General features: G+C 47.9%; 1 protein-coding gene across 1 annotated transcript in view; it reads right to left on the bottom strand.

The window, feature by feature from the left end:
- Positions 1-25,121, bottom strand: part of trpm2 (transient receptor potential cation channel, subfamily M, member 2) — a 254,653-nt gene that overhangs the window by 188,634 nt on the left and 40,898 nt on the right. The window contains exons 7-9 of the mRNA XM_038790260.1: positions 25,010-25,071; positions 16,469-16,669; positions 5,865-5,967 (exon numbers count right to left, since the gene is read on the bottom strand). Of these exons, the coding sequence (XP_038646188.1) occupies positions 5,865-5,967; positions 16,469-16,669; positions 25,010-25,071 (366 nt within the window). The remainder of the gene's footprint in view (positions 1-5,864; positions 5,968-16,468; positions 16,670-25,009; positions 25,072-25,121) is intronic.

The following is a 25,121-nucleotide window of genomic DNA, read 5'->3' on the forward strand; positions in this document are numbered from 1 at the left end:
CACCACACTGGCTAGACCTACGGGCAGGCACGGGAATGTCCCAGCACCCACAGTGGAGACTAGATACAGGGCTGTTAGCGGATGAGGAGATCTGTGAGCGAGTCAGAGAGGCCATTCGGGGGTACATAAAGATCAATGACACGGGGGAGATTGCAGCTGGGGTGGTCTGGGAGGCACTGAAAGCAGTCATTAGAGGGAAATGTATTTTGATTCAAGCCCACAGGGATAAAACTGAACGGTCGGAGCTGGACAGGTTGGTAGGAGAAATTTTACAGGTGGACAGGAGATATTCAGAGTCTCCAAACAAGGAGCTCTTGAAGGAGCATTAGAGACTTCAGATGGAGTTTAGGCCCCTTTCCACAGGTAAGGCGGAGGGTCAGCTGAGGAGAGTAAAAGGTGCAATATATGAACATGGGGATAAAGCTAGCAGGATGCTCACGCATCAGCTGAGGAAACAGGAGGCGGCGAGGGAAATAGGGAAAATAAAGGATATGAGGGGGATGACGGTGATGGACCGGTGGGGCGGTGAATGAAGTGTTCCAGGAATTTTATAGCTAGCTATCCAAGTCGGAACCCCCGGTTGGGGAGGAAGGCATGAATCAATTCCTGGAGTTCCCAAAGGTAAATGAGGAGTTGGTGGAGACCCTGGGGGGCCCGATTGGCCTTGGGGAGGTGATCGATGGACTGGGGGCGATGCAATCCGATAAAGCCCTGGGACCTGACAGATTCCCAGTCGAATTTTATAAGAAGTTCTCTGGGTTACTGGGGCCGCTCCTGGTTAAGGCTTTTAATGAGTCCAAGGAGCTGGGAGTACTCCCCCCAACGTTATCACAGGCATCAATCGCTCTCATCCTGGAGCGAGACAAGGATCCGGAGAGCTGTGGATCATACAGGCCAATTTCCCTCTTGAATGTAGATGCCAAATTATTGGCAAAGATCCTGGCAACTCGAATAGAGGATTATGTCCCGGAGAATTGGGGAGGATCAGATGGGATTTGTAAAGGGCAGGCACCTGACATCCAACATTAGACGGCTTCTTAATGTAACAATGATGCCAGCGCAGGGGTGCGAGGTTGAGGTGGTAGTTGCCATGGACGCGAAGAAGGCTTTCGACCGGGTGGAGTGGAAGTACCTATGGGATATTTTAGGCAGGTTTGGGTTTGGGCAGGGATTTGTGGAATGGGTCCGGCTATTGTACCAGGCCCCGGTGGCAAACGTAAAAACTAACCGAGATCGGTCGGAATACTTTAGTCTATGTCAGGGGACAAAGCAGGGATGCCCACTCTCCCCATTATTGTTTGCCCTGGCCATAGAACCCTTAGCAATGGCCCAGAGAGCAGTGAACGCCTGGCGGGGCGTAGTGGGGGGGGGGGGGGGGGACACAGGGTCTCTCTCTATGCGGACAATTTGCTGCTCTATGTCACAGACGCAGTGGGCGGAATGACCGGAATCAGGGAGATATTAGGAGAATTTGGGCGATTTTCAGGCTATAAGTTGAACATGGGAAAGAGCGAGATGTTCGTGTACCAGGCATGGGGGCAGGAAAGGAGACTGAAGGAACTACCTTTTAAAGTGGTTGGGAGAAGTTTTAGGTATCTGGGGGGCCAAAGATTGGGGGCAGCTTCACAAGTTAAATTTGGGCAAAGCAGTGTATCAAATGAAAAGGGATTTCTGTAGATGGGACATGCGCCCACGGACGCTGGCGGGGAGGGTTCAGACGGTGAAGGTGACGGTCCTTCCGAGACTGCTTTTCTTTTTTCAATGTCTCCCAATTTTTGTCCCAAAGGCTTTTTTCAGAAGTATGAATGCAGCGATATCGAGGTTTGTATGAACATAGAACATTGAACATACAGTGCAGAAGGAGGCCATTTGGTCCATCGAGTCTACACTGACCTACATTAAGCCCTCACTTCCACCCTATCCCCGTAACCCAATAACTCCTCCTAACCTTTTTGGACACTAAGGGCAATTTAGCATGGCCAATCCACCTAACCTACACGTCTTTGGACTGTGGGAGGAAAGCGGAGCACCCGGAGGAAACCCACGCACACACGGAGAGAATGTACAGACTTCACACAGACAGTGACCTAGCCGGGAATCGAACCTGGGACCCTGGCGCTGTGAATCCACTTGTGCTCCCGTGTTGCCCACATCAGGTAAATATGGTCGGGTAAAACCCGGAGAGTAAAGAGGGCACTCCTGGAACGGACCCGCAAAGAAAGGGGCTTGGCTCTCCCGAGCTTTATTAACTATTACTGGGTTGCCAACATATCGATGGTCAGGAAGTAGGTAGTGGGGGAGGGGTCAGTCTGGAGCAGATGGAGGCAGCATCCTGCAAGGGTACGAGTCTGGAGGCTTAACTGATGGTGCCCCTGCCGTTCTCGCCGGCACGGTACTCTACAAGTCCGGTGGTGGTGGCAGCCCTAAGTATATGGGGGCAAAGGAGGCAGCACATGGGACTGGAGGGGGCATCATTGTGGTCACTGATCTGTTACAATCACCGGTTTGGCCCTGGGGGGCTGGATGGGGGCTTTAAGGTATGGCAGCGGACAGGGATTGAGAGGTTTGAGGATCTATTCATCCAGGAGGGCTTTCCGACCTTGGAGACATTAGAGGAGGAGTTTGGGTTGCTGGGTGGGAGCGGGTTTCGGTACCTTCAAGTGCGAGACTTTTTTCGGAGGCAAGTTCCAAGCTTTCCTCGCCTCCCCCTGTGGGGGCTACAGGATAAAGTGCTGTCAAAAACAGGGATTGGAGGTGGGAAGGTTTCGAAGATATACAGGGAATTGTTAGAGTGGGAACGGGCCCCTATCAGAGCGGTGAAGAGGAAGTGGGAAGAGAACAAAGAAAATTACAGCACAGGAACAGGCCCTTCGGCCCTCCCAGCCTGCGCCGATCCAGATCCTTTATCTAAACCTGTCGTCTATTTTCCAAGGATCTACTTCCCTCTGTTCCCCGCCTGTTCATATATCTGTCTAGATGCATCTTAAATGATGCTATCGTGCCCGCCTCTATCACCTCCGCTGGCAAAGTGTTCCAGGCACCCACCATCCTCTGCGTAAAAAACTTCCCACGCACATCTCCCTTAAACTTTCCCCCTCTCACCTTGAAATCGTGACCCCTTGAAATTGACACCCCCACTCTTGGAAAAAGCTTGTTGCTATCCACCCTGTCCTTACCTCTCATAATTTTGTAGACCCCCCCTCAACCTCCGTCTTTCCAACGAAAACAATCCTAATCTACTCAACCTTTCTTCTTAGCTAGAACCCTCCATACCAGGCAACATTCTGGTGTACCTCCTCTGCACCCTCTCTAAAGCATCCACATCCTTCTGGTAACCAGAACTGCACGCAGTATTCCAAATGTGGCCTAACCAAAGTCCTATACAACTGTAACATAACCTGCCGACTCTTGTACTCAATACCCCGTCTGATGAAGGCAAGCATGCTGTATGCCTTCTTGACCACTCTATCGACCTGCATTGCCACCTTCAGGGTACAATGGAACTGAACTCCCAGATCTCGCTGTACATCAATTTTCCCCAGGAATCTTCCATTAACCGTATAGTCCGCTTTTGAATTAGATCTTCCAAAATGCATCACCTCGCATTTGCCTGGATTGAACTCCATCTGCCATTTCTCTGCCCAACTCTCCAATCTATCTATATTTTGCTGTATTCTCTGACAGTCCTCCTCGTTATCTGCAACTCCACCAATCTTAGTATCATCTGCAAACTTGCTAATCAGACCACCTATACCTTCCACTAGATCATTTATGTATATCACAAAGAGGAGCTAGGAGGGGAGCTGGAAACTGAACTGTGGGAAAAAGCCTTGAAAAGGGCAAATGCACCCTTGTCCTGTGCTAGACTTAGCTTGATTCAGCTCAAGGTAGCCCACAGGGCCCACATAATGGTAGCCCAGATGAGTAGGTTCTTCGAGGAGGAGGAGGACAGATGTGGACGGTGTGGGGGCAGCCCAGCCAACCACGTTCATATGTTTTGGGCGTGTCCGAAAATGAGGGAATTCTGGCAGGGATTTGTGGATATTATGTCAGAAGTTCTGGAAGGTAGGGTAGCTCCGAGTCCAGAATTTGCAATATTTGGGATGTTGGAGGATCCGGGGGCAAAGGGGGGGAGGGAGGGCCAACATCCTGGCCTTCTCCTCCCTGGTGGCCCGGAGATGGATCTTGCTGAGATGGAGGGACTCGGAGCCCCTGAAGTCAGGAGTGTGGGTCAGCAATATGGTAGGGTTTCTCAGTCTGGAGAAAATCAAGTTCGCTCTGAGAGGATCAAACAGGGATTCACCCGGAATTGGCAGCCATTCATCAAGTCCTTTAACAGAAATCCACCATCAGCACTAAGGGGAGAAAGGGAAAAGGGGGGGAGGAAAACAGGAGGCATGGAGATGTTAGATAAGGACAGGGAACTTAGTATACGGGTAATTGGGAAAGGGAGGGAGAAGTGGGGGACGTGGTTTATTGTTTGTTGTTCTTTTAGGGGGTATTTTGTGCATCGACCTGCGCAGTTTTCAAAATGTCAACTTGTTAAATGGTGAAAATTACAAATGCTTCAATAAAATATTTTCTAAAAAAAAATAATAGAATAATGCACCTGACAGACCTTGGTAAGACCATGTCCAAAGGACTGGATAGCTCGCCTTATTTGCAAAACCATATAATTGTGTTGGAAGAAGTTCAGAGAAGGCCAACTCGACTAATTCCTGGGGTTAAGGATTTACTTTATGAAGAAAGTCTAATACCCATTGGAATTTAGAGGAATAAGAGGTGATCTGATTGAAACATATCAAATCCCCTCAGGATCTTACAGGGTGGATATTTCCTCTTGTGGGCAAGACTAGACCTAGGGGATGCAGTTTAAGAATAAAACAGACACAAGGAGAACTTTACTTTTCTCTCAGAGGGTCATTAGTTGTGGAATTCTCTTCCCCAGAAAGCAGTGGATGCTGGCTCATTACATTTATTCAAGGTTGAGCTGGATAGATTTTTGATAGACAAGAGAGTCAAGGGTTGTAGGAGACAGACTGAAAAGTAGAACCAAGACCCCAACTAGATCAGACAGGCACTTATTGAACAGCAGAGCATGCTCAAAAAGCTGAATAACCTACTTTGACCCTTAAGTCCTATATTTCAATGTTCAAATTTTGAATCTGAATGTCCATAAATCCTTTAAACTTTTAATTTCAGGGCAGCCCGGTGGCGCAGTGGTAGCACTGCAGACTCATTGCACTGAGGTTCCAGGTTCGATCCTGGCTCTGGGTCACTGTCCGTGTGGAGTTTGCACATTCTCCCCGTGTTTGCGTGGGTTTCAACCCCCACAACCCAAAGAGGTTGCAAGGTAGGTGGATTGGCCACGCTAAATTACCCCTTAATTGAAATAATAGAATTGGGTACTCTAAATTTATAATAAAAACCTTTTAGTTTCAGATAATTAACTTCATATCCAAGTTCTTCTTTCATCTTAGAAGTTGCATCTTTTGAAAGGCCATCTCAGAGACTACATTTTAGTGAGTTTGATGTGCTCCACAAATTACCGGTTGCATGTGTGCTTGGAATGAGAAACTTCCATTTGGGGACACATACAATGAAAAGCGAGAAATCAAGTTACTTGCGGGGAACCTTGCACTCACAAAATCATCTGTTACCTCTTGCAAATATTGGACTTGATCAGTCCTTGGATCCCAAAGACTCTTCCTTTTCTGACCAGTCTTCCATGTGGGATCTTGTCAAAAATCTTACTAAAATCATATCATATCATTTTGGGTTGTACCTGAACTCAGGGCCTAGAGGTTAACCAGCATTAATGAGCTGGCCTATCTAAACCACAACCATTCCTAAATTACACAGACCTTTAAGTAAGGCTTGCAGAATGGCAACATCCAACTCATCGTTCCTCGACTTCTCTGACCGAAACACAGTCAGTAGTTCCCGCATTCTGACTATGTCTTGAATCTGAGGTACAAGGAAGAATGCCACAGTTACTCATTTAACAAAAGGTACACAAATACAACAGGAACACACGTTGATGAGAATCCAGTCGCAGGGACTGAGACACACAGTATCACAGAATTAATAAAGAGCAAAAGGAGACCATTCACCCCATCTATTGTGCACTAGCTCTCTGAAGAGCATTCTATCTAGTCCCACTCCCCTGTCTTATCCATATAACCTTACACATTCTTTCTTTTTAGATAGAAATCCAGTTCCATTTTGAATACATGACATGTGGCAGAAGGTGTATAGTGGACATGAGGAAAAACCTTTTTATGCAGAGGGTAGTTGAGATCTGAAATTTGCTGCCCGAGTTGGTGGTGGAGGCAGAGACCCTAAACCCTTAAAAAGTACCTGGATCTGCAGCTTAAGTGCTGTCAGCTATATGGCTACGGACCGCGTGTAGGAAGGTGGGATTAGAAAGGGGAGCTGGGTTTCCTTGGGCTGGCATAATATGATAGGCCAAATAGCCTCCTTCTGTGATGTAACTTTTCTATGATTCTATGATTGAGATGGTCTTCACTGCAGACTCACAGAGACAGGTTTGGGAGTTGGGATGGGGGGGGGGGGGGGGGGGGGAGATCTTATGTTTTCTTTGCATATCACTTGTGTTGAGAAATGATCCAATTGTATGATTTTGCTTTGTTTCACGTTACTGTTATCACAGTTAGTTACTGCTTGCTCACAAGCCACAAGTGTGCTTTGTATTCGATTAGTGTTAGCCTCAGCAATGCCTGGTGAGAGACCAAGGGGCATAAAACCTCATTACGGAGCCTGTGACGTCCACATGGGCTCATGGTACGGTTCTGTGTGAGATGTTTGGGGTGGAGGTGGTGTCCATGGATTCCGACAGAGGGTAAGCCATGTCAGCCTCGGTGAGTAAATGCTGAATCAAGGCCTCCCTGAGGGTTCCTCAGTACAGCATCTTCATCCTTGCCATCTGTCTGCTCGGACTCTGCATTGGAGTCATCCTTGGTTTCCTCATCTGAAGGAGGTGCACCTGCATCAGCATCTTCCTGGTCCAGTGGTTCCTCCCTAAACAGAACAAGATTATGCACAGCACAGCAGATAGCAGAGATGAGCAAAACTTGCTCTGTCGGATATTGCAGAGATCTCCAGAGCAGTCCAGGCATCGGAACCATACCTTCAGCAGGCCAATGGTTCTCTCTACCACCTCCTTTGTGGATACATAGCAACAATTGCATCTTTCCTCAGCCTCCATTCTCGGGTGCCTAGCAGGCATCATTAGCCACTTTTTCAAGGGATATCCCTTCAACCATCCATCAAGGCGAGCTGGAGCTGTGAACAGCCATGGCACTTGCGATGACACAGTATGTAAGCATTGTGGGAGCTGCCAGAGTACTTTGCATAGACCTGTGAAATCTGGGCTTTGTGGTCACAAACTATCTAAATGTTGACAAACTTCCTGTTGCCAAAGACACCCAGCTGGTTGGCTGGTGCCTTGACCGGTGTCAGATGCGGGGGAATGCTGCGATAGCCACGAAGCCTGTGGCCCACCCAACCTTGCTGGTTTGATCCATCCTGAAATGGATGAATGTTCCCACCCACCTGAACAGACTTCAACCTCTGCAGCCAGAGGATACCTTGCTAGACTGGGAGTGTGCAGCTGACTGGGAGACTCCGCAAAGATCATCCACTGAGCCCTGAGAAGATCCAGAGGCATAAACGTTAAGGGCAACAGAGGCCTTGAGAGCCACGGACATTGGATGTCCAACCACACAATTGGAGACTCCCTCCGGCCTGATCATCTGGCAAATAGTCACAACGGCTTCTCTTGCAAGCTGGAGCCTCCTGTGGCACTGTCAAGGTAGTTGGATTATTATTTTACACCCTGGCAGCTGGATAGTGACGTTTCCTGCAAGAGACTTTGCACAGACCTGTAAAATCTTTCCCTTCTTGCTGGCCCTGAACATCCTGTGCCTGCATCTCTCCTCTTAGAAGATGCTGAAACCACCTGGATTCCTCTCCCATTGTCCCCTGTCCTCCTCCTCAGAAGAGATGCTCCTTGCTGAATAAACAAGACCCATCTGCAGAGAGGCAAATGGGCTGACCTGTGCATGGAGCGTGCAAGAGGGATGTGAATCTCCAATGTCCATAGTGTCCATAGATTCCATAGAATGCATACAGTACAGAAGGAGGCCATTCGCTCATCGCGTCTGCACTGACCCTCTGAAAGAGAACCCTACTGAGGCCCACTCCCCCGCCCTACCCCTGTAACCCCACCTAACCTGCACATCTTTGGACTGCGGGAGGAAACCGGAGCACCCGGAGGAAACCCACTCAGACTCAGGGAGAACGTGAAACCTTCCACACAGTCACTGAAGGCTGGAAATGAATCTGGTCCCTGCCGCTATGAGGCAGCAGTGCTAACCACTGTGCCACTCCTGTTCATATGGTTTGTATCAAATGCAGTGAGATACAGAGCCCTTAGTTTTACCTTTTATTTTTTTTATAACCCCAAGTCGCATCTGCTGAATTACTGTTAGATTAATACTCTCTGTCCCTTCCTGTCATGGTCTATTTATAATACCTTTCTCCTTTGTTTGTCTCGACTCTTTGATTTATCAGATCTGCCCAAATTCGATCCCCTGCACCCCCTCCACCCCGTCTTCCTCACAGCCAGGCACCAGCACAGATTCAGGCATGTCAGTGGACTTTAGGTCGGTGGCTCAGGTGGTAATACAATGTGGGTGGGCATGGTACACTTGCAAGACAAGGTAGCAGAGGTAGACAGTGCCCAGTGTGCCAAATATGAGAGGACTGCTGGAGACCAGGACCAGTATGAGGCAGATGATGAGCCTCTGGAGTCGTCCAGCCTCTGGAGGCGGCAAATGTTGCATGTCCAGTGAGATGCGAGGTGAGATCTGGTAAAGATTCCAGATGGTCTACATACCATGGTCTAAGTCATGAGGGGTCCATGAGGAGCCTGAGCACTGTGTTGACCCTGAGCACCAAGCACACAGCATTCCCCATGGAGAGGGTGGCAACTGTCATGGAGAGGCAGCTCCAGGAACAGGTTCTGGGGTTCTTCTAGTTGCACTTGGCCCTGCACACCCACAGTCTGGCACTGACCTCTGGAAGATACTGCCAGTGTGAAAGATGGATGAGGTATCTGGTCTGCCTGCTAGATGCCTGTCCATCAGTGGTGTTCAGGATTCCTTCTGGCAGACGAGCTGCCTGTTGTCTCTATGAACTCTTCTTACAATACTCCAGATGTGGGCAGGAGCTCCTCTGCCCCTCTGTCAATGGACATGTCCTCTTCTGAGGCCACAACAACTGAGGAGTGCCCAGCCATGTAACTGGATGCACCCTCCCAGGAGGAGCCTGCTCAGGATGACAGCTGAGTCAGTAATCTGCCTCCAATACCGCTGCCAGTGAAGGGGACACACCAAGATGTAGGACTCACAAGTGTAAGTGTACATGCAGGATGTGACATCCTGGATGTGACATCCTTGCACTGAGATGGAAGACAAGCTTTGGAAGCCTAGCTGAAGGAGTATTGAACCAAGGCCTCTCTGGTAACCCTGCCTTCCTTTTTTTAAAATAAATTTAGAGTACCCAATTAATTTTCTTTCCAATTAAGGGGCAATTTAGCGTGTTCAATCCACCTATCCTGCACATCTTTTGGGTTGTGGGGGCGAAACCCACGCAAACACGGGGAGAATGTGCAAACTCCACACGAACAGTGACCCAGAGCCGGGATCCAACCTGGGACCTCGGCGCCGTGAGGCAGCAGGGCTAACCCACTGCGCCACCGTGCTGCCCAACCCTACCTTCCTGAAGGTTCACCACACCTGAGTCCTTGTCCTCACCCCTGTGCCTGCATGGGCTCCTCATCAGATCCAACCGCAGATTCTTCCTCTGAGGTGTATGGAGCTGCCTCGATATCCTAATGCTTGAGTGGGTCCTTTCTTGCCAGTGCCAGGTTAACCAGAGTGCAGCAGACCACAACGATAAGAGACACTCAGTCTAGAGGGTATTGGATGACACCCCAGAACGGTCCAGGCAGCGGAATGTCAACTTCTGTCATCTTATTGTGCTCTCAAGCACGCCCCTTGTGGAGGCATGACATTGAATGTACCTTTCTTCAACCTCTGTCCTAGGTGCTGACTGGCATCATGGGCCACCTTTTCAATGGGTGCCTGTTGTCACCTGGCAACCAACCATCCAGAAGAACTGGAGCCACGAACAGACTTGGCACCCGGGAATGTTGCAGAATTTATGCATCATGAGAGCTGCACAGACTTGCTGAATCTGGGTCCTCTGATTGTACAGGACCTGCACTTGAGTGGTAATTCTTCCTATTCACAAAGGCACCCGGCTAACCTGCTGGAGCCTTGCTGACCACATGAATACAGTCTATGGCCCCCTGGATGTGAGGAAAGCCAGCAAAGCTGTGAAGCCTCTGGGTCACTTAGCCTGGCTGGCTTGGTCCATCTGATAATGAATGAATGTGAGGACCTGTATGAACAGAGCATTGGTTATGAGCTAGACATAGCTATGGACAACTGATTGGGAGACTCTTCACATCCCCAACAGACCCCTGAAAATATCCACGTGCATAAAAATTGAGGACCACTGTGACCGTCAGAGCCAATAGCATTGGGTGTCCAGCCCCACAGTTGGGGTTGATCTCCAGCCCAATCAGGCGACACAATCTATATTATACACTGATGTTCTCAGTAAGTACAGTCCATGTAGGCCAGTAGACAGACTGTGGTCAGACACACCACACTCTGTTGCCAATTTCTGCAGATTTTTCAACAATTCCACCCGCCCCCTTTTTACATTGAGCGCCAACTGGTCTCCATACAGGGGTTCCAATCTCCATTCTCAAAGAACACACTTTGGAATCTTCTCCCACACAAGGCTTTCTCTCAGATGCTTTCACCAAGGAACCACCTCCAGGATTTTAGCCTCTCCTTTCAGTATTCCTCTGCCCTGGATTGCCATGTACATTCACACTTCCACACAATCTCTCAGGTGCCCAGAAACACCAACAGGGCAGTACTGCTTCACAGGATTTATTCAGCTCTCACTGCCCTTTCGATCACCTTGGATGTCTGTTTTCTCTCTGAGCCAACTTTCCTGCAGCTGCCTCTTTAACTCAGAGCCCTTTCTCTGCTTTTTATTTACATTTCCCTGAACAGAGCTTTGTTCAAATTCCCATTTTTTTCCCTTTTGACTTCACAATCTTCCTGGAACTCTTCTTTTATCCCATTCCATGATTCTGGGAAATCTGCTCTCTGAAGTCCCCTGTGTTGTGTCCTGATCGTCCTGGCTCTAGTTTATATTTAACTCAAGATGTCTGGTTTGGTCAATGTGTCCCTTGGTTTCTAAGGAATAGCCTAGTTTTTCTTTAAACCCTGTTTCTTCTAACAGCGTAATTCCTCATAACAATGCGGGCATCTGTGCCAAATTGAAGTTATTAACCCTTTCAAATACAGAAACACAAAATTAAACTTATTTAAAGCTATATCTAATGTCTATAAATATAACTATTTAAAACTTCCTCTGTTCCCTGACAGAAGCAAGGAATATAGAAATAGTACGGAAAGATGCAGGGAGTTAGAAGATCAGACATGATCTTAGTGAATGACGAACAGGCTCAAGGGACTGAATGCCTTCCTCCTGCTACTATTTCTTGTGTTCTTATAATCCTGGAATGGGGGTGAAAAGTTTATTCAGCAGAATGACAGAAGTGATACTCAACTTCAATTTGTGTGGATGAATTACAGAAGTTGGAAATGTTCGCAAAAATTACGAAGACTGCCTGTTTCCACTTGTGTAACATTACCTGGCACTTCCTGAGCTCACCTGCTGCTGAAACCCTCATTGATGCCTTTTTTACCTCTAGCCTTGACTGTTCCATTACAATCCTGCCTGGCCTCAAATGTTCTACTCTCTGTAAACTTGATGCCAGCTACAACTCTTCTTCCTTTGTCCAAAATTGCACCAGGTCCCAGTCACGTGTACACTGATTGTCTTTGGTTCCCAGTTAAACATCATTCCTTGATTTTAAAATTCTCATCCTTGTTTTGAAGTCCCTACATGGCCTCATCTTCTCCTTATCTCTGTAATTCCACCCAGCCTGACACACTTCAAGATGTCCTTTATATTCCTCCAATTCTGGCCTTTTTAGCTATTTTAATTGCTCCATTATTAGTGGCTGTGGCAGAATTCCAGCATTCGCTCCCCAAACCTGCCTACCTTGCTACCTTTCTTTCATCCTTCATGATGTTCCTTAAATCTATCACTTTGACTGAGTGTTCGGTTATTGCTCTGATATGTGTCTCAGTGTCAGATTTTAATTGATAATATTCCTGCGAAGCAATTTAGGATGTTTCAATGTATTAAAAGAACTGTATAAATATAAGTTATTATTGCTAGTGCAGAGAGATTTAATGGAGTTGTTCAAAATCATGAAGGATTTTGATCGAGTAAATAAGGCAAAACTGCCTCCAATCATAGAATGGTTAGTAGCCAGGGGACACAGATTCATGGTGATTGGTAAGAGTACCAGAGGGGAGATGAGAATAATTTTTTTAATGCACAAAGTTGCTATGATAGATAGATAGATAGAACATACAGTGCAGAAGGAGGCCATTCGGCCCATCAAGTCTGCACCGACCCACTTAAGCCCTCACTTCCACCCTATCCCCGTAACCCAATAACCCCTCCTAATCTTTTTTGGACACTAAGGGCAATTTAGCATGGCCAATCCACCTAACCTGCACATCTTTGGACTGTAGGAGGAAACCGGAGCACCCGGAGGAAACCCACGCAGACACGGGGAGAACATGCAGACTCCACACAGACAGTGACCCAGCGGGGAATTAAACCTGGGACCCTGGTGCTGTAAAGCCACAGTGCTATCTTCTTGTGCTACTGTGCTGATCTAGAATATATTATCTGAAAGTTGTTGTGATCGAGAATACATTGTCTGAAATTTGGTATGATCAGAATACATTGTCTGAAAGTTGTTATGAGCTATAATACATTGTCTGAAAGTTGCTATGATCTAGAATAGCACAGGGCTAAGTCGCTGGCTTTGAAAGCAGACCAAGGCAGGCCAGCAGCACGGTTCAATTCCTGTAACAGCCTCCCCGAACAGGCGCCGGAATGTGGCGACTAGGGGCTTTTCACAGTAACTTCACTTGAAGCCTACTTGTGACAATAAGCGTTCATTTCATTTTCATTGTTTGAAAGTTGTTGTGATCTAGAATACATTGGGCGCGATTCTCCGCAAATGCGGAGAGTCGTGAAGGCTGCTGTGAAACCGGCCGTGTTTCCCGGCAGCCTCCGCTCTCCCTCCCGGGACCCGATTCTGCTCCCCGGTCGGGGCTAGCAGCGGGGCCCCGTGAACCTCGGCATCGCAGGCTTAGCGAAATTCGCTAAGCCCACGCGCCAAAGTTAACGGCGGCTGACGCGCACGATGACGTCAGCCGTGCATGCGTGGATTGGACGGCTCCAACCCGCGCATGCGCGGATGACATCATCACGCATATGCGTGAAACCCGCACATGCGCGGGCCGGTATGCCCCCCAGCCGCCCCGCGGACTGATTCAGCGGGGCGGCGGAGGAACAAAGAGTGCGCGGGGTTCGGACCCGCTGCCCGCGATCGGTGCCCACCGATTGCGGGCCCATGGCACCCTTGGCACGGCCGTGGTGCGGCCGTGCCAATCAGTGCCATGGTTACCCAGAATGGCACTTTGTGGCCGTTTTCATGAACGGTGAGAGCAGGTGTGTTGCCGTTCGTGAAAACGGCCGTAAAGGCCTGGGAAATCGGCCCAGCGGCTAGGGGAGAATCGCTGCTCGCCGTAGAAAAACGGCGAGCAGCGATTCGTGTCGGGGGGTGGGCGTGGGGGGGGGGGGTGGAGAATAGCGGGAGGTTGGGAAAAATGTCGGAAAGGCCCTCCCGCTATTCTCCGACCTGTAGTGGGGGGCGGAGAATCACGCCCAGTGTCTGAAAGTTGTTGTGATCTAGAATACATTGTCTGAAATTTGTTATGATCAGAATACATTGTCTGAAAGTTGTTATGAGCTATATTACATTGTCTGAAAGTTGTTGTGATCTAGAATACATTGTCTGAAAGTTGTGATCTAGAATACATTGTCTGGAATTTGTTATGATCAGAATACATTGTCTGAAAGTTGTTATGAGCTATATTACATTGTCTGAAAATTGTTATGATCTAGAATACATTGTCTGAAAGTTGTGATCTAGAATGCATTGTCTGAAATTTGTTATGATCAGAATACATTGTCTGAAAGTTGTTATGAGCTTTAATACATTGTATGAAAGTTGTTATGAGCTATAATACATTGTCTGAAAGTTGTTATGATCTCGAATACATTTTCTGAAAGATGTTATGATCTAGAATACATTGTCTGAAAGATGTTATGATCTAGAGTACATTGAAAGTTGTTATGATCTAGAATACATTGTCTGAAAGTTGTATGATCTGGAATACATTGAAAGTTGTTATGATCTAGAATACATTGTCTGAAAGTTGTATGATCTGGAATACATGGTCTGAAAGTTGTATGATCTGGAATACATTGTCTGAAAGTTGTGATCTAGAATACATTGGCTGAAAGTTGTTATGATCTGGAATACATTGGCTGAAAGTTGTGATCTAGAATACATTGGCTGAAAGTTGTTATGGTCTGGAATACATTGGCTGAAAGTTGCTATGATCTTAAATACATTGGCTGAAAGTTGTTATGATCTGGAATACATTGGCTGAAAGTTGTTATGATCTAGAATACATTGACTGAAAGTTGTTATGATCTAGAATACATTGTCTGAAAGGATGTTGAAAGCAGATCCAATAGTAACTTTCAAAAGGGTATTAGATAAACACTTGAATAGGAGAAATGTGCAGACAGCTGCGGGGAAAGGACTGGGGATTGGTCTGAATTGGATAGCTGTTTCAAAGTGCAGACCCAGGCATAACTGGCTGAATGGCCTCTGCTGTAAGATTCTACAATTCAATAGGCGATAACAGAATATCTGGTCACATTTTGTCAATAGCCCATAAACAGGCAAATTGTTCCCTATTTTTATAAATGAGGTGTAAACAAATTTGATCAAGGATAAACCAAGTAACTAGACAGATTGGGTGGGATTTTCTGGGTCCTTCCTGTGACGGGATCACCCAGTACCCCCAAAGGTGACCCCCTGTAGTGGGTTCCCTCGGTGGTGGATCAGGCGAACCACACAAAACACCGTAGACTTGCCGGTGGCCAATAGTGAGGCCCCCTCCACTGTCAGTATGTACGACATGGGAGGGTTGGAAATTCCCAGCCTTAGTCTTACAGCTGCTGTGGGAAAACTCATAAAATCTATAATGCAAGAGGTTCGGGCGCGATTCAGAGACCTTGTCACGTCCAACTTGGTGGGACTCAATGGCATCTTGCACGATGTCATGAGTTCCTCGACGAGGCCAAAAGAAATGGCAAAGTGCCATTGAATAGCGGGGTCCTTCTTGGCACTGCAGGCGCTAAGAAACATCCCGCTAAACACGCCCAAAACCGGACATACTGGGTGCGATTCTCCGCCCCCCACGCCGGGTGGGAGAATAGCGGGAGGGCCTCCCGACATTTTTCACGCCCTCCCGCTATTCTCCCCCCCCCCCCACGCCCGACCCATGCCACGAATCGCCGCTCGCCGTTTTTTACGGCAAGCGGCGATTCTCCGAGGCCGATGGGCCGAGCGGCCGGGCCTTCACGCCCGTTTCAACACGGCAGCAAACACACCTGCTCGTGCAGTCGTGAAACGGGCGCCAGATGCCCGTTTGGGGCATCTGGGGGCCCGATTGGCACGGCAGTACCACGGCCGTGCCAAGGGACGCACCGTAATGGACGCACTCTTTTCCCTCCGCCGCCCCGCAAGATCAAGCCGCCACATCCTGCGGGGCGGCTGAGGGAAAAGACGCCAACTGTGCATGCGCGGGTTGGCGCTGTCCAACCTGCGCATGCGCGGCCGACATCATCGGCCGCGTCAGCCGGCATGACGCTTGACGTGCGGCCTTGACGACCGTCGTCAAGGACGCACCGCCGTGACGCACGGGGCCGCGCTCCTAGCCCCGCCCGGGGAGGAGAATCGGCCCCGGAAGTGGGCGTGAAGGCTGCCGTGGGTCACGGCCTGTACCACGGCAGCCTTTACGATTCTCCGCATTTGCGGAGAATCTCGCCCAGAAATTCTCTGGTTGAATTGCATCCAAAATCAGTGAATATTTAGAAATGCAAAGCAGATCAAATGGATGTCTTTCTGGGGTGGTTCAATGCCAGCGATGCTAGGCAAACCTAAATCGGGTTTTATGAATAAACAATTGTACTGTTTACTTACAAAAACTCATTGATAAAGTGGTCTATAAATGGCTTATCACAGATTGAGGGAGGATGATGAGAGCTCAACAAGTAGCCAGTGTTGTACCTTTTTGGTCCATGATATAATCTCCTGTTCAGAGAACATGTCATAACCTTCGGCAAAGAACATGCGCAGTTGTTTCTGGATGAAGGAGACGGTTATCTGAGCCATGGGTAGGTCAGCTGCATTAGCCAGGATATCAGCTACTCGACCTGAACCTTCCACTATTACACAGGGTGTCCCATTGCTCATTGCACTGTGTATTGTCTGGAAGAGAAAAATCACCCATCACAAAACAATAAAACACATGGTATTCATAGAATGAGTGAGTGGTCATTTAACACAAATTATTACAAAATGTATTAAGCCCCATGATTTGTGTGTAAAATTGGGTCTTGGGAAGAAGCTACATGCGAAACAATAAAGCCGCAAACAGAAAAATTATCACATAACATATAATAAAGGTGGGGTACATCCTGACCTGACTGTTCTTCCTGTCAGACACAGGGGTCACTCATGATAAGTGGCGAGAACATTTCAACCACGTTCGCAACCCCAGCAACATGTTGTTGGCAGTCAGCAACACAGATACAGAGAAATTGAGGAGTGAGTGCTAGGCCCAGAGTTTGAGATCACTACTAGGCCTGAATTTCCAGCACCTTTACCAGTTGTCCATGGGTGATGTCCCAGGAAGGCCACAAACCCAGCTCCAGGTGGAGAAGGTTGGAGGAGCTGCAGGAAAACAGCCAGAACACAGGACAGGAAGAGAAAGGTTATCATTTCTGTGGGTCTTGGTCAGGATTGAAAGAGACTACTGTGGGCGGCATGGTAGCACAGTGGTTAGCACTGTTGCTTCACAGCTCCAGGGTCCCAGGTTAGATTCCTGGCTTGGGTCACTGTCTGTGCAGAGCCTGCACATTCTCCCCATGTCTGCATGAGTTTCCTCTGGGTGCCCCGGCTTCTGCCCATAGTTCAAAAATGTGCAGGTTAGGTGGATTGGCCATGCTAAATTGCCCTTAGTGTCTAAAAATGTTAGGTGGGGTTGCTGGGTTACAGGGATAAGGTGGAGGTGTGGGCTTAAGTATGGAGTTCTTTCCAAGGCCCAGTGAAATCTTGATCGTCTGAATGGCCTCCTTCTGCACTTTAAATTCTATGAACTGCTGTCTATTATTTAGGAGGAAAGGATGATGGTAAACATTACCTTTTATTGAACATTCTATTAATAATGTGCAATACAAGGTTTAGTATGAGGCTTCACATAGAGCTATCGCTCAGCATGCTCTGTTCTCATATAGTGTTACATTACGGATGATGTAGACTGAGTTCTGATCCTTGACCACAACTTGGGACATTATCGGAGGAGGGGCGGTGATGCTGGAGGATCTGGTTGTGGTCCAATAGCATTTTGTGTTCGAAGTTGATAAAGTTTGAGACTCAACACACTGACTAAATGAATAGAGAAAAAAGATTCCATGGGTTTGGAACAAACCAAAATAAACTTTAGTGTACAAAGTCAGAAATATAAAACAATTTACAATGTCAATAGTAAACTCTAAGGTTCAGGGTAAGTATGAGATGTATGTAAATTAATAAGCAGGCTGTGGTTGGACACATAACACTACACAATTGATGACAGCTGCAACCAAAACAGATTCTATGGATCTCTCAACAACTCACCCATACATTTGTCACATTATGACCAACTAATCTCACTGAAACTTTGCCTTTCTGACAGTAATTTCCAATCACCACCAGTGAAGATCCTGCCTTGAAATTCATTCCAAAGGTCACTTCCACTTGGACAGCTTCAACGACAACCCACCTCGCAGGGTTTTAATCCTGCTTTCTGTGATTGCTTTCTCTTCAAGCACTTTGCTTCACCTTCCTATGCACAATTTCAGATCTCTGGCTGTGCCAAGCAGAATAATACTGCTGCAAAGGGGTATCTTTGCCCCATCGGCTCCAGCACGGAGTCACCATCCTTTCACCACCCTTCTTGGCTCTTCAGGGTTCCTCCTCTCATGCCCACGCCACTAACATCTGCTCCCCATAGCTCTTGAATTTGAAGACTATTGCCCTGCTCCTTTCTTTTCCTTCATTTAACAGGGTCTTTTACTGCCCCTTGTTTTCATCCCTTACCTGGGACTACCTTTTGGGACCTCTCCCTGGGAGATGGCGCTCTGTATCAGCTCATCTGACCCACCTTCTCACACTCCTCTGCTTATTTTCTTCTGCACAGATGCGCACGGTCAGTTCCTGGACTGAAGAATGCAAAACCAGGAAAGTGTATATGTGCGGCCATTTCAGGCCAGCGCATGTACACGGGCCCAGAGTTCGTTATAAACTCCAAACCTCAAAGTAAGACAAGTATTCTTAGCACTGGTTTTATTAGAAGAATGAAAGCTTCATTCCTTTGAAGGATTCTTAAAAATGGCTTTACATTTTCTTTACAAGAACTTAACCTCATAAACTTCTATTAAATAGCTTTTGCATATTGTACAGATATTTTTTTCACTTTGCTCCACAATTACACATTGTATTATAAAATTCCAAAGGTTTAGACAAGACAAAAGTGAATCATGCAACAAGAATTGGCTGCCTTCTCAGATTTTCAGGCCTCCTGTTATGCATAATTAACTTAAGGTCTTTTCCCTGTAGCTCTTTTGTGAATTTGGAGCCCATTATTCTTTTCCTTTCTTTACCTTCATTTAGCAGCATCTATTCATATCCCCCATCTTCACCCCTTACCTTTCGGGACCTCTTCCTGTTCCCCCCCCCCCCGGTTTGGGACTTTCTCCCTGCCCATGCCCCTCCCACTTTCTGCTCCATGGGACACCTACAAGGTGGCATTTCCTGGCTATCACATACGCAGGGTGCCTCATACTGAGGAAATTCTGGAACACCTTCTTTAGCGCCATGTCAGTAGTGTCACAGTTGGACCCAGAACCAAGTCTCCTGGGAGCCATGTTTGGGGTGTCGGAGCTCCGGGCAGGGGAAGGGGCAGATGTCAGCCTTTAGGCTATGAAGAGAGGTTGGATAGGCTTGGGTTGTTTTCATTGGAGCGGAGAAGATTGAGGGGCAACCTGATTGAGATGTAGAAGATTATGAGGGGCATGGACAGGGTGGATAGGGAGCAACGGTTCCCCTTAGTTAAAGCTCAGTTATGAAAGGACACAAATTCAAGGTCAGGAACTGGAGGTTGAGGGGATTTGAGGAAAAATATTTTTACACAGAGGGTGGTGATGGTCTGGAATGCACTGCCTGGGAGGCTGATAGAGGTGGATTGCCTCACATCCTTTAAAAAGTACCTGGATGAGTACTTGGTACGTCTTAACATCCAAGGCTATGGGCCCAATGCTGGCAAATGGGATTACGTAGGCAGGTCAGGTGTTTTTCATGTGTCAGTGCAGACTCGATGGGCCAAAGGGCCTCTTCTGTGCTGTATTATTCTGTGATTCTGAGATCCCAAGGTTTGTCAGGAACTGGTGTTCCCGACCTCTGAACTTCAAACTAAGGTCAGTATTCTTATTTAATATTAACCCTTTACAGTACAGTCCTATTGTGAGAGTCTGGGAATCGGTCCCTCGTTTATCAAATGAGCCTGGAAATCAGTCAAGGATTATTCAGCAGCAGACAATTCAGTTCCTTGAGGTTTACCAACTGCGTCAAACCAAACTTTGAGGTTATGGCTGGTCGTTTGAAAATGTTCACTCACAAGATGGGCAGCATGGTGGCACAGTGGTTAACACTGCTGCTACACAATGCCAGAGACCTGGGTTCAATTCCGTCGTTGGGTGACTGTGTGGAGTTTGCACGTTCACGCCGTGGGTGTCATCTGGTTTCCTCCCACAGTCCAAAGATATGTAGGTTAGGAGGACTGACCGTGCTAAATTGCCCCTCAGTATCCAAAAATATGCAGGTTGGGTGGGTCATGGAGATAGGGCGGGGCCTAGGTAGAGTGGTCTTTTAGAGGGTCAGTGTGGACTTGATGGGCCGAATGGCCTCCTTCTGCACTGTAGGGATTCTCTGAAGCCCACTCTAAAACAGAAACACATTTTTGGAAAATGCTCCAAATGGGAGATTACTGTATTTCTAGCTTGCCAACTGCTTCTATTTCCCATCACTGCCAGGATCCCAGTCCTATGATTATTGTCCTCTGGTCTTTGCTGAGAAAAGACACATTGGCTGAGAAAAATGAGATGCTGTTTAGAGTGGGATCACTGGGAAGCTCTCTGTGTGGGCTCACAGATAAGCAATGAACATGTGAGAATTGTACCTGAGGCTGCTTATGACCAAGGAACTGGACCTCCATGAGGAGGACAAGAGAGAAACCAGAGGGGGAATTAAATAAAAACAAGAAATAATATACATAATGTTTATATATATAATATATAGAATGTTCATGTACAAGGCGGCATCAGCATAGGCTGACCGATTTCCGCTGCTTGTTTTACAGAGCCACCTAGTGGACATAACTTACTACTATGAAGTGATGCTTGACAGTAAAAGTGAACAGGAAATGTTGGCATAGACCCTGGAGCTATGAAGCAACAGTGCTAACCACTGCTACCGAATAGTTTTCACAGAAAAATGTGAAGATAATTCACGGCCACAGTAAGTAAAGTTTATAGAGAGGAAACATGGGTCTTCTGCAAAAGATTTTTTTATTAAATAGGGTCTTCATAAAGTGCTTGCACACATTAAAATTTAAATAACTTTAGATGCACACATCATGTAAGCAAACTGTAAATGGTACATGAAAGCATAATTCATGAAACGGTCAGTATTAATACTTTTGTTCATACTATTTTCATGTATTTCCGATTTAAAATGGTAACAAAAGAAGCAAAGATGAATTGTCTGTTATTGCTGGCAGACTGGAGAGAAGTAAATACATTACCCTCTTCAACAAAAAATGCACCCAATAGGAACTCGACAGGTGTTGCATCCCCCCAAGTGGGAGGGTGGGATGATGTGTTGTGTTTCTCTAATCCAGTTCAGTCAGTTGTTGAATGTATGGGTAATAGGACCATATTGCATCCCATTCACTGAGGAGACAGTTTGAACCTCAGGCCTCACATAATCCAGACACGTTCTTTACTATCACAGCAGCTAAATCATTGGGAACTAGATTAATTTGTTCATCCCGGCTGATGTGCCATCAATGAACACAAAACGAGTAGTGAACGTAACTGAGTCTTTAATAAACTAAATTGAAAGCCTCCTGGCCTCTGATCCCGAACTGGGTCATAGGCGGAGACCAGCCACTTTATACTGGGCCCGGGGGAGGCGGTGCCATCGGGCAGTGGTTTACCGTATTACATATAATACAGTAGCTATTTACCACAATACACCTATTATACACTAAAGTGGTTTACCACATTCACCCCCTGTTAAAAAAAGAGTCCAGCGGGGGTGAAGTGGACTTAAAGATCAAGTCTGTCGGGAGCCTTGACCTTCCGCTGTGATCGCCTCAGTCCCGGCTGTGGTGTGGGCACCAGTGTCGAGACCTTCGCATCCGGGAGCGTGTTGTCCTCTTCTTCACCCAGTAGTTGAGTCGGTGGATGGGGGGGGGGGGGGGGGGGGGGGTGGGGGGGGGTGGTGGTGATGGTCACCAGTGGGCCTGCAGGTGCCAGATCGTGAAGTAGCTGGGTAGTGGTGGAGGGAGACAGTGTAGGGTCAGGGGTGGTGGTGATGGTCGCTGGGGAACTTGCAGGTGTCAAATGCGGGGGAGGGGGTAAGCATCGAGCTGCGTGCACCGGTTGATGGTCTGACTGTAGTCGATGACCATCCGGTGCTTCTCCCCAGTCTTGACGACCATCACTTGGGCTCTCCAGGGGCTGGTAATAGACTCAATGATCCCCTCTCGTAGGAGTTGCTGGACTTCCGACCTGATAAAGGACCTGTCCCGGGCACTGTATCGTCTGCTCCTAATAGCGACGGGCTAGTGAGGTTAGCAAAGAGTGAGGGTAGGGCAACCTTAAGGGTCACGAGGCAACTGTGTCCTGTCGCCTGTCATGTTGTGCCACATAGGCATATTGTGGATTGGCATGGAGGAGCATGACTTTCTCGACAAGGGGATCTGATTTATGACTCCTCGCATGCTTCCGGAGGAGGACGGGCCCTGGGACTGTCAGCCAGGATGGGAGCGAGACCACGGAGGTGGACTTCCCGTCTAGACCGTCGAGCCAGGAGGACGGCCTTCCAGACCGTCGTGTTCTCCCTCTCCACCTGTCCGTTTCCCCAGGGGTTGCAGCTGGTCGTCCTGCTGGAGGCGATGCCCTTGCTGAGCAGGAACTGACGCAACTCGTCGCTCATGAAGGAGAATCCCGATCGCTATGGATGTAGGTGGGGAACCCGAACAAGGTGAAAAGACTGTGCAGGGCCTTGATGACAGTAGCAGCAATCATGTCAGGGCATAGGATGGCAAAGGGGAATCTTGAGTATTCATCAACAATGTTGAGGAAGTACACGTTACGGTCAGTGGAGGGGAGGGGCCCTTTGAAGTCGATGCTGAAGCGCTCAAAGGGGCGAGAGGCCTTTACCAGGTGCGCCAGTCTGGCCGATAGAAGTGCAGTTTGCACTCCGCGCAGACCTGGCACTCCCTAGTCATGGTCCTGACCTCCTTGATGGAGTAAGGCAGGTTGCGAGCCTTGATAAAGTGAAAAAAACGGGTGACCCTCGGGTGACAGAGGTCATTGTGGAGGGCCCAAAGTCGGTCTACTTGTGTGCTGGCACATGTACCGCGGGATAGGGCATCTGGGGACTCATTGAGCTTCCCTGGTCAATACAAGATATCGTAGTTGTAGGTGGAGAGCTCGATCCTCCACCTCAGAATCTTGTCGTTCTTGATTTTGCCCCGCTGTGTATTGTTAAACATGAAGGCAACCAACCATTGGTCAGTGAGGAGAGTGAATTGCCTGCCGGCCAGGTAATGCCTCCAATGTCGCACAGCTTCTACAATGGCTTGGGCTTCCTTTTCGATGGAGTAGTGTCGAATTTCGGAGGCATGGAGGGTACAGGAGAAGAAAGCCACGGGCCTGCCCACCTGGTTGAGGGTAGCGGCCAGAGCAAAGTCCGTCGCATCGCTCTCCACCTAGAATGGAATGGACTCATCCACAGCGTGCATCGCGGCTTTAGCAATATCTGCCTTGATGCGGTTGAAGGCCAGGCGGGCCTCAACCGCCAAGGGAAAAATGGTGGATTTAATAAGTGGACGGGCCTTGTCCGTATAATTGGGGACCCACTGGGCATAGTAAGAGAAGAACTCCAGCCATCTCTTGAGGGCCTTGGGGCAGTGAGGGAGGGGGAGTTCCAGGAGGGGGTTCATGCGGTCGGGGTCGGGCCCCAGGACTCCGTTTTCCACAACGTAGCCAAGGATGGCTAGGCGGGTTGTGCGGAAAATGTACTTTTCCTTATTGTAGATGAGGTTCAGGAGTTTAGCGGTGTGGAGGAAGTGCCGGAGGTTTTTGTCATTGTCCTGCTGGTCATGGCCGCAGATGATGACGTTATCTAAGTACGGGAACGTGGCCCGCAGCCCGTACTGGTCAACCATTCGGTCCATTTCTCGTTGAAGACCGAGACCCCATTGGTGACGCCGAAGGGAACCCTAAGGAAATGGTAGAGGCGGCCATCTGCCTCAAAGGCAGTGTATTGGCGGTCCTCAGGACGGAGAGGGAGCTGGTGGTACACGGACTTCAAGTCAACTGTGGAGAAGATTCTACTTCTACATGGTGTCAGAAGTTGGCAGTGTGGCACAAGGACTTCGCTACATCGACCCGCTCATCTTTGATGGGAACATCTCAGACAGTTGGGAAAAGTTTGACAAGGAGTGACACATCTACTGCGGTGCTGCATTATCTGACAAATCAAAAAAAGGTACAAACTTACACCTTACTAAACTTATTGGGTCCTGAGGATGTCGAGAAGTTTGTTTTCCAAATGGAAGGCAAGAAAAAGGACCCCAAAATAATTCTAAAAATTTGAGAACATTTGTCTTATGGTAGGAAAATATAATACTCATCAGGCACGCATTGAATTCAACAAACCAAAGAGCAGATAAATCACCACAATCTTATTTCAGCTTTGAAAATCTTAGCAAAAGAATGTGCATTTGGCACAGTTACTGATCTGTTAGTCAGGAATCGAATAATCTGTGGGGTCCACAGAAATCTTGTTCGTCAGCAACTGCTGCGAGGGAAAGATTTAAAACTACAAACACCCATTAGCATCTGGAAAGAGCACCCGACACCTCCACCCTATCCCCGCAGCCCAGTAAACCCACCTAACCTTTTGAAAACTAAGGGGCAATTTAGCAAGGCCAATCCACCTAACCTGCGCATCTTTCGACTGTGGGAGGAAACAAGAGCACCCAGAGGAAACCCACGTAGACATTGGGAGAACGTACACACTCCACACAGACAGTCACCTTAGGCCGGAATTGAACCTGGGAGCCTGGAGCTGTGAGGCAGCAGTGCTAACCACTGTGCTACCATGCCACCTCCATTATAGCAGTGCCTACACTGCACAGGGTGATTTCATTCACTTTAAAGAGCATCCTGAAGTTGTGAAAGGTACAATAATAAGCTATTTTAATTTGTTACTCACGTTCAGAGTTCCAGGACCTCCTTCAAGGACAACACATACAATTGGGATTTCAATTCCACCATCTGCAAACAAGCATTTTTCAGATACAAGAGGATACAAGAAACATTCCAGT

The sequence above is a fragment of the Scyliorhinus canicula genome, chromosome 2 (assembly GCF_902713615.1).
Source record: "Scyliorhinus canicula chromosome 2, sScyCan1.1, whole genome shotgun sequence".
Lineage (NCBI taxonomy): Eukaryota > Metazoa > Chordata > Chondrichthyes > Carcharhiniformes > Scyliorhinidae > Scyliorhinus > Scyliorhinus canicula.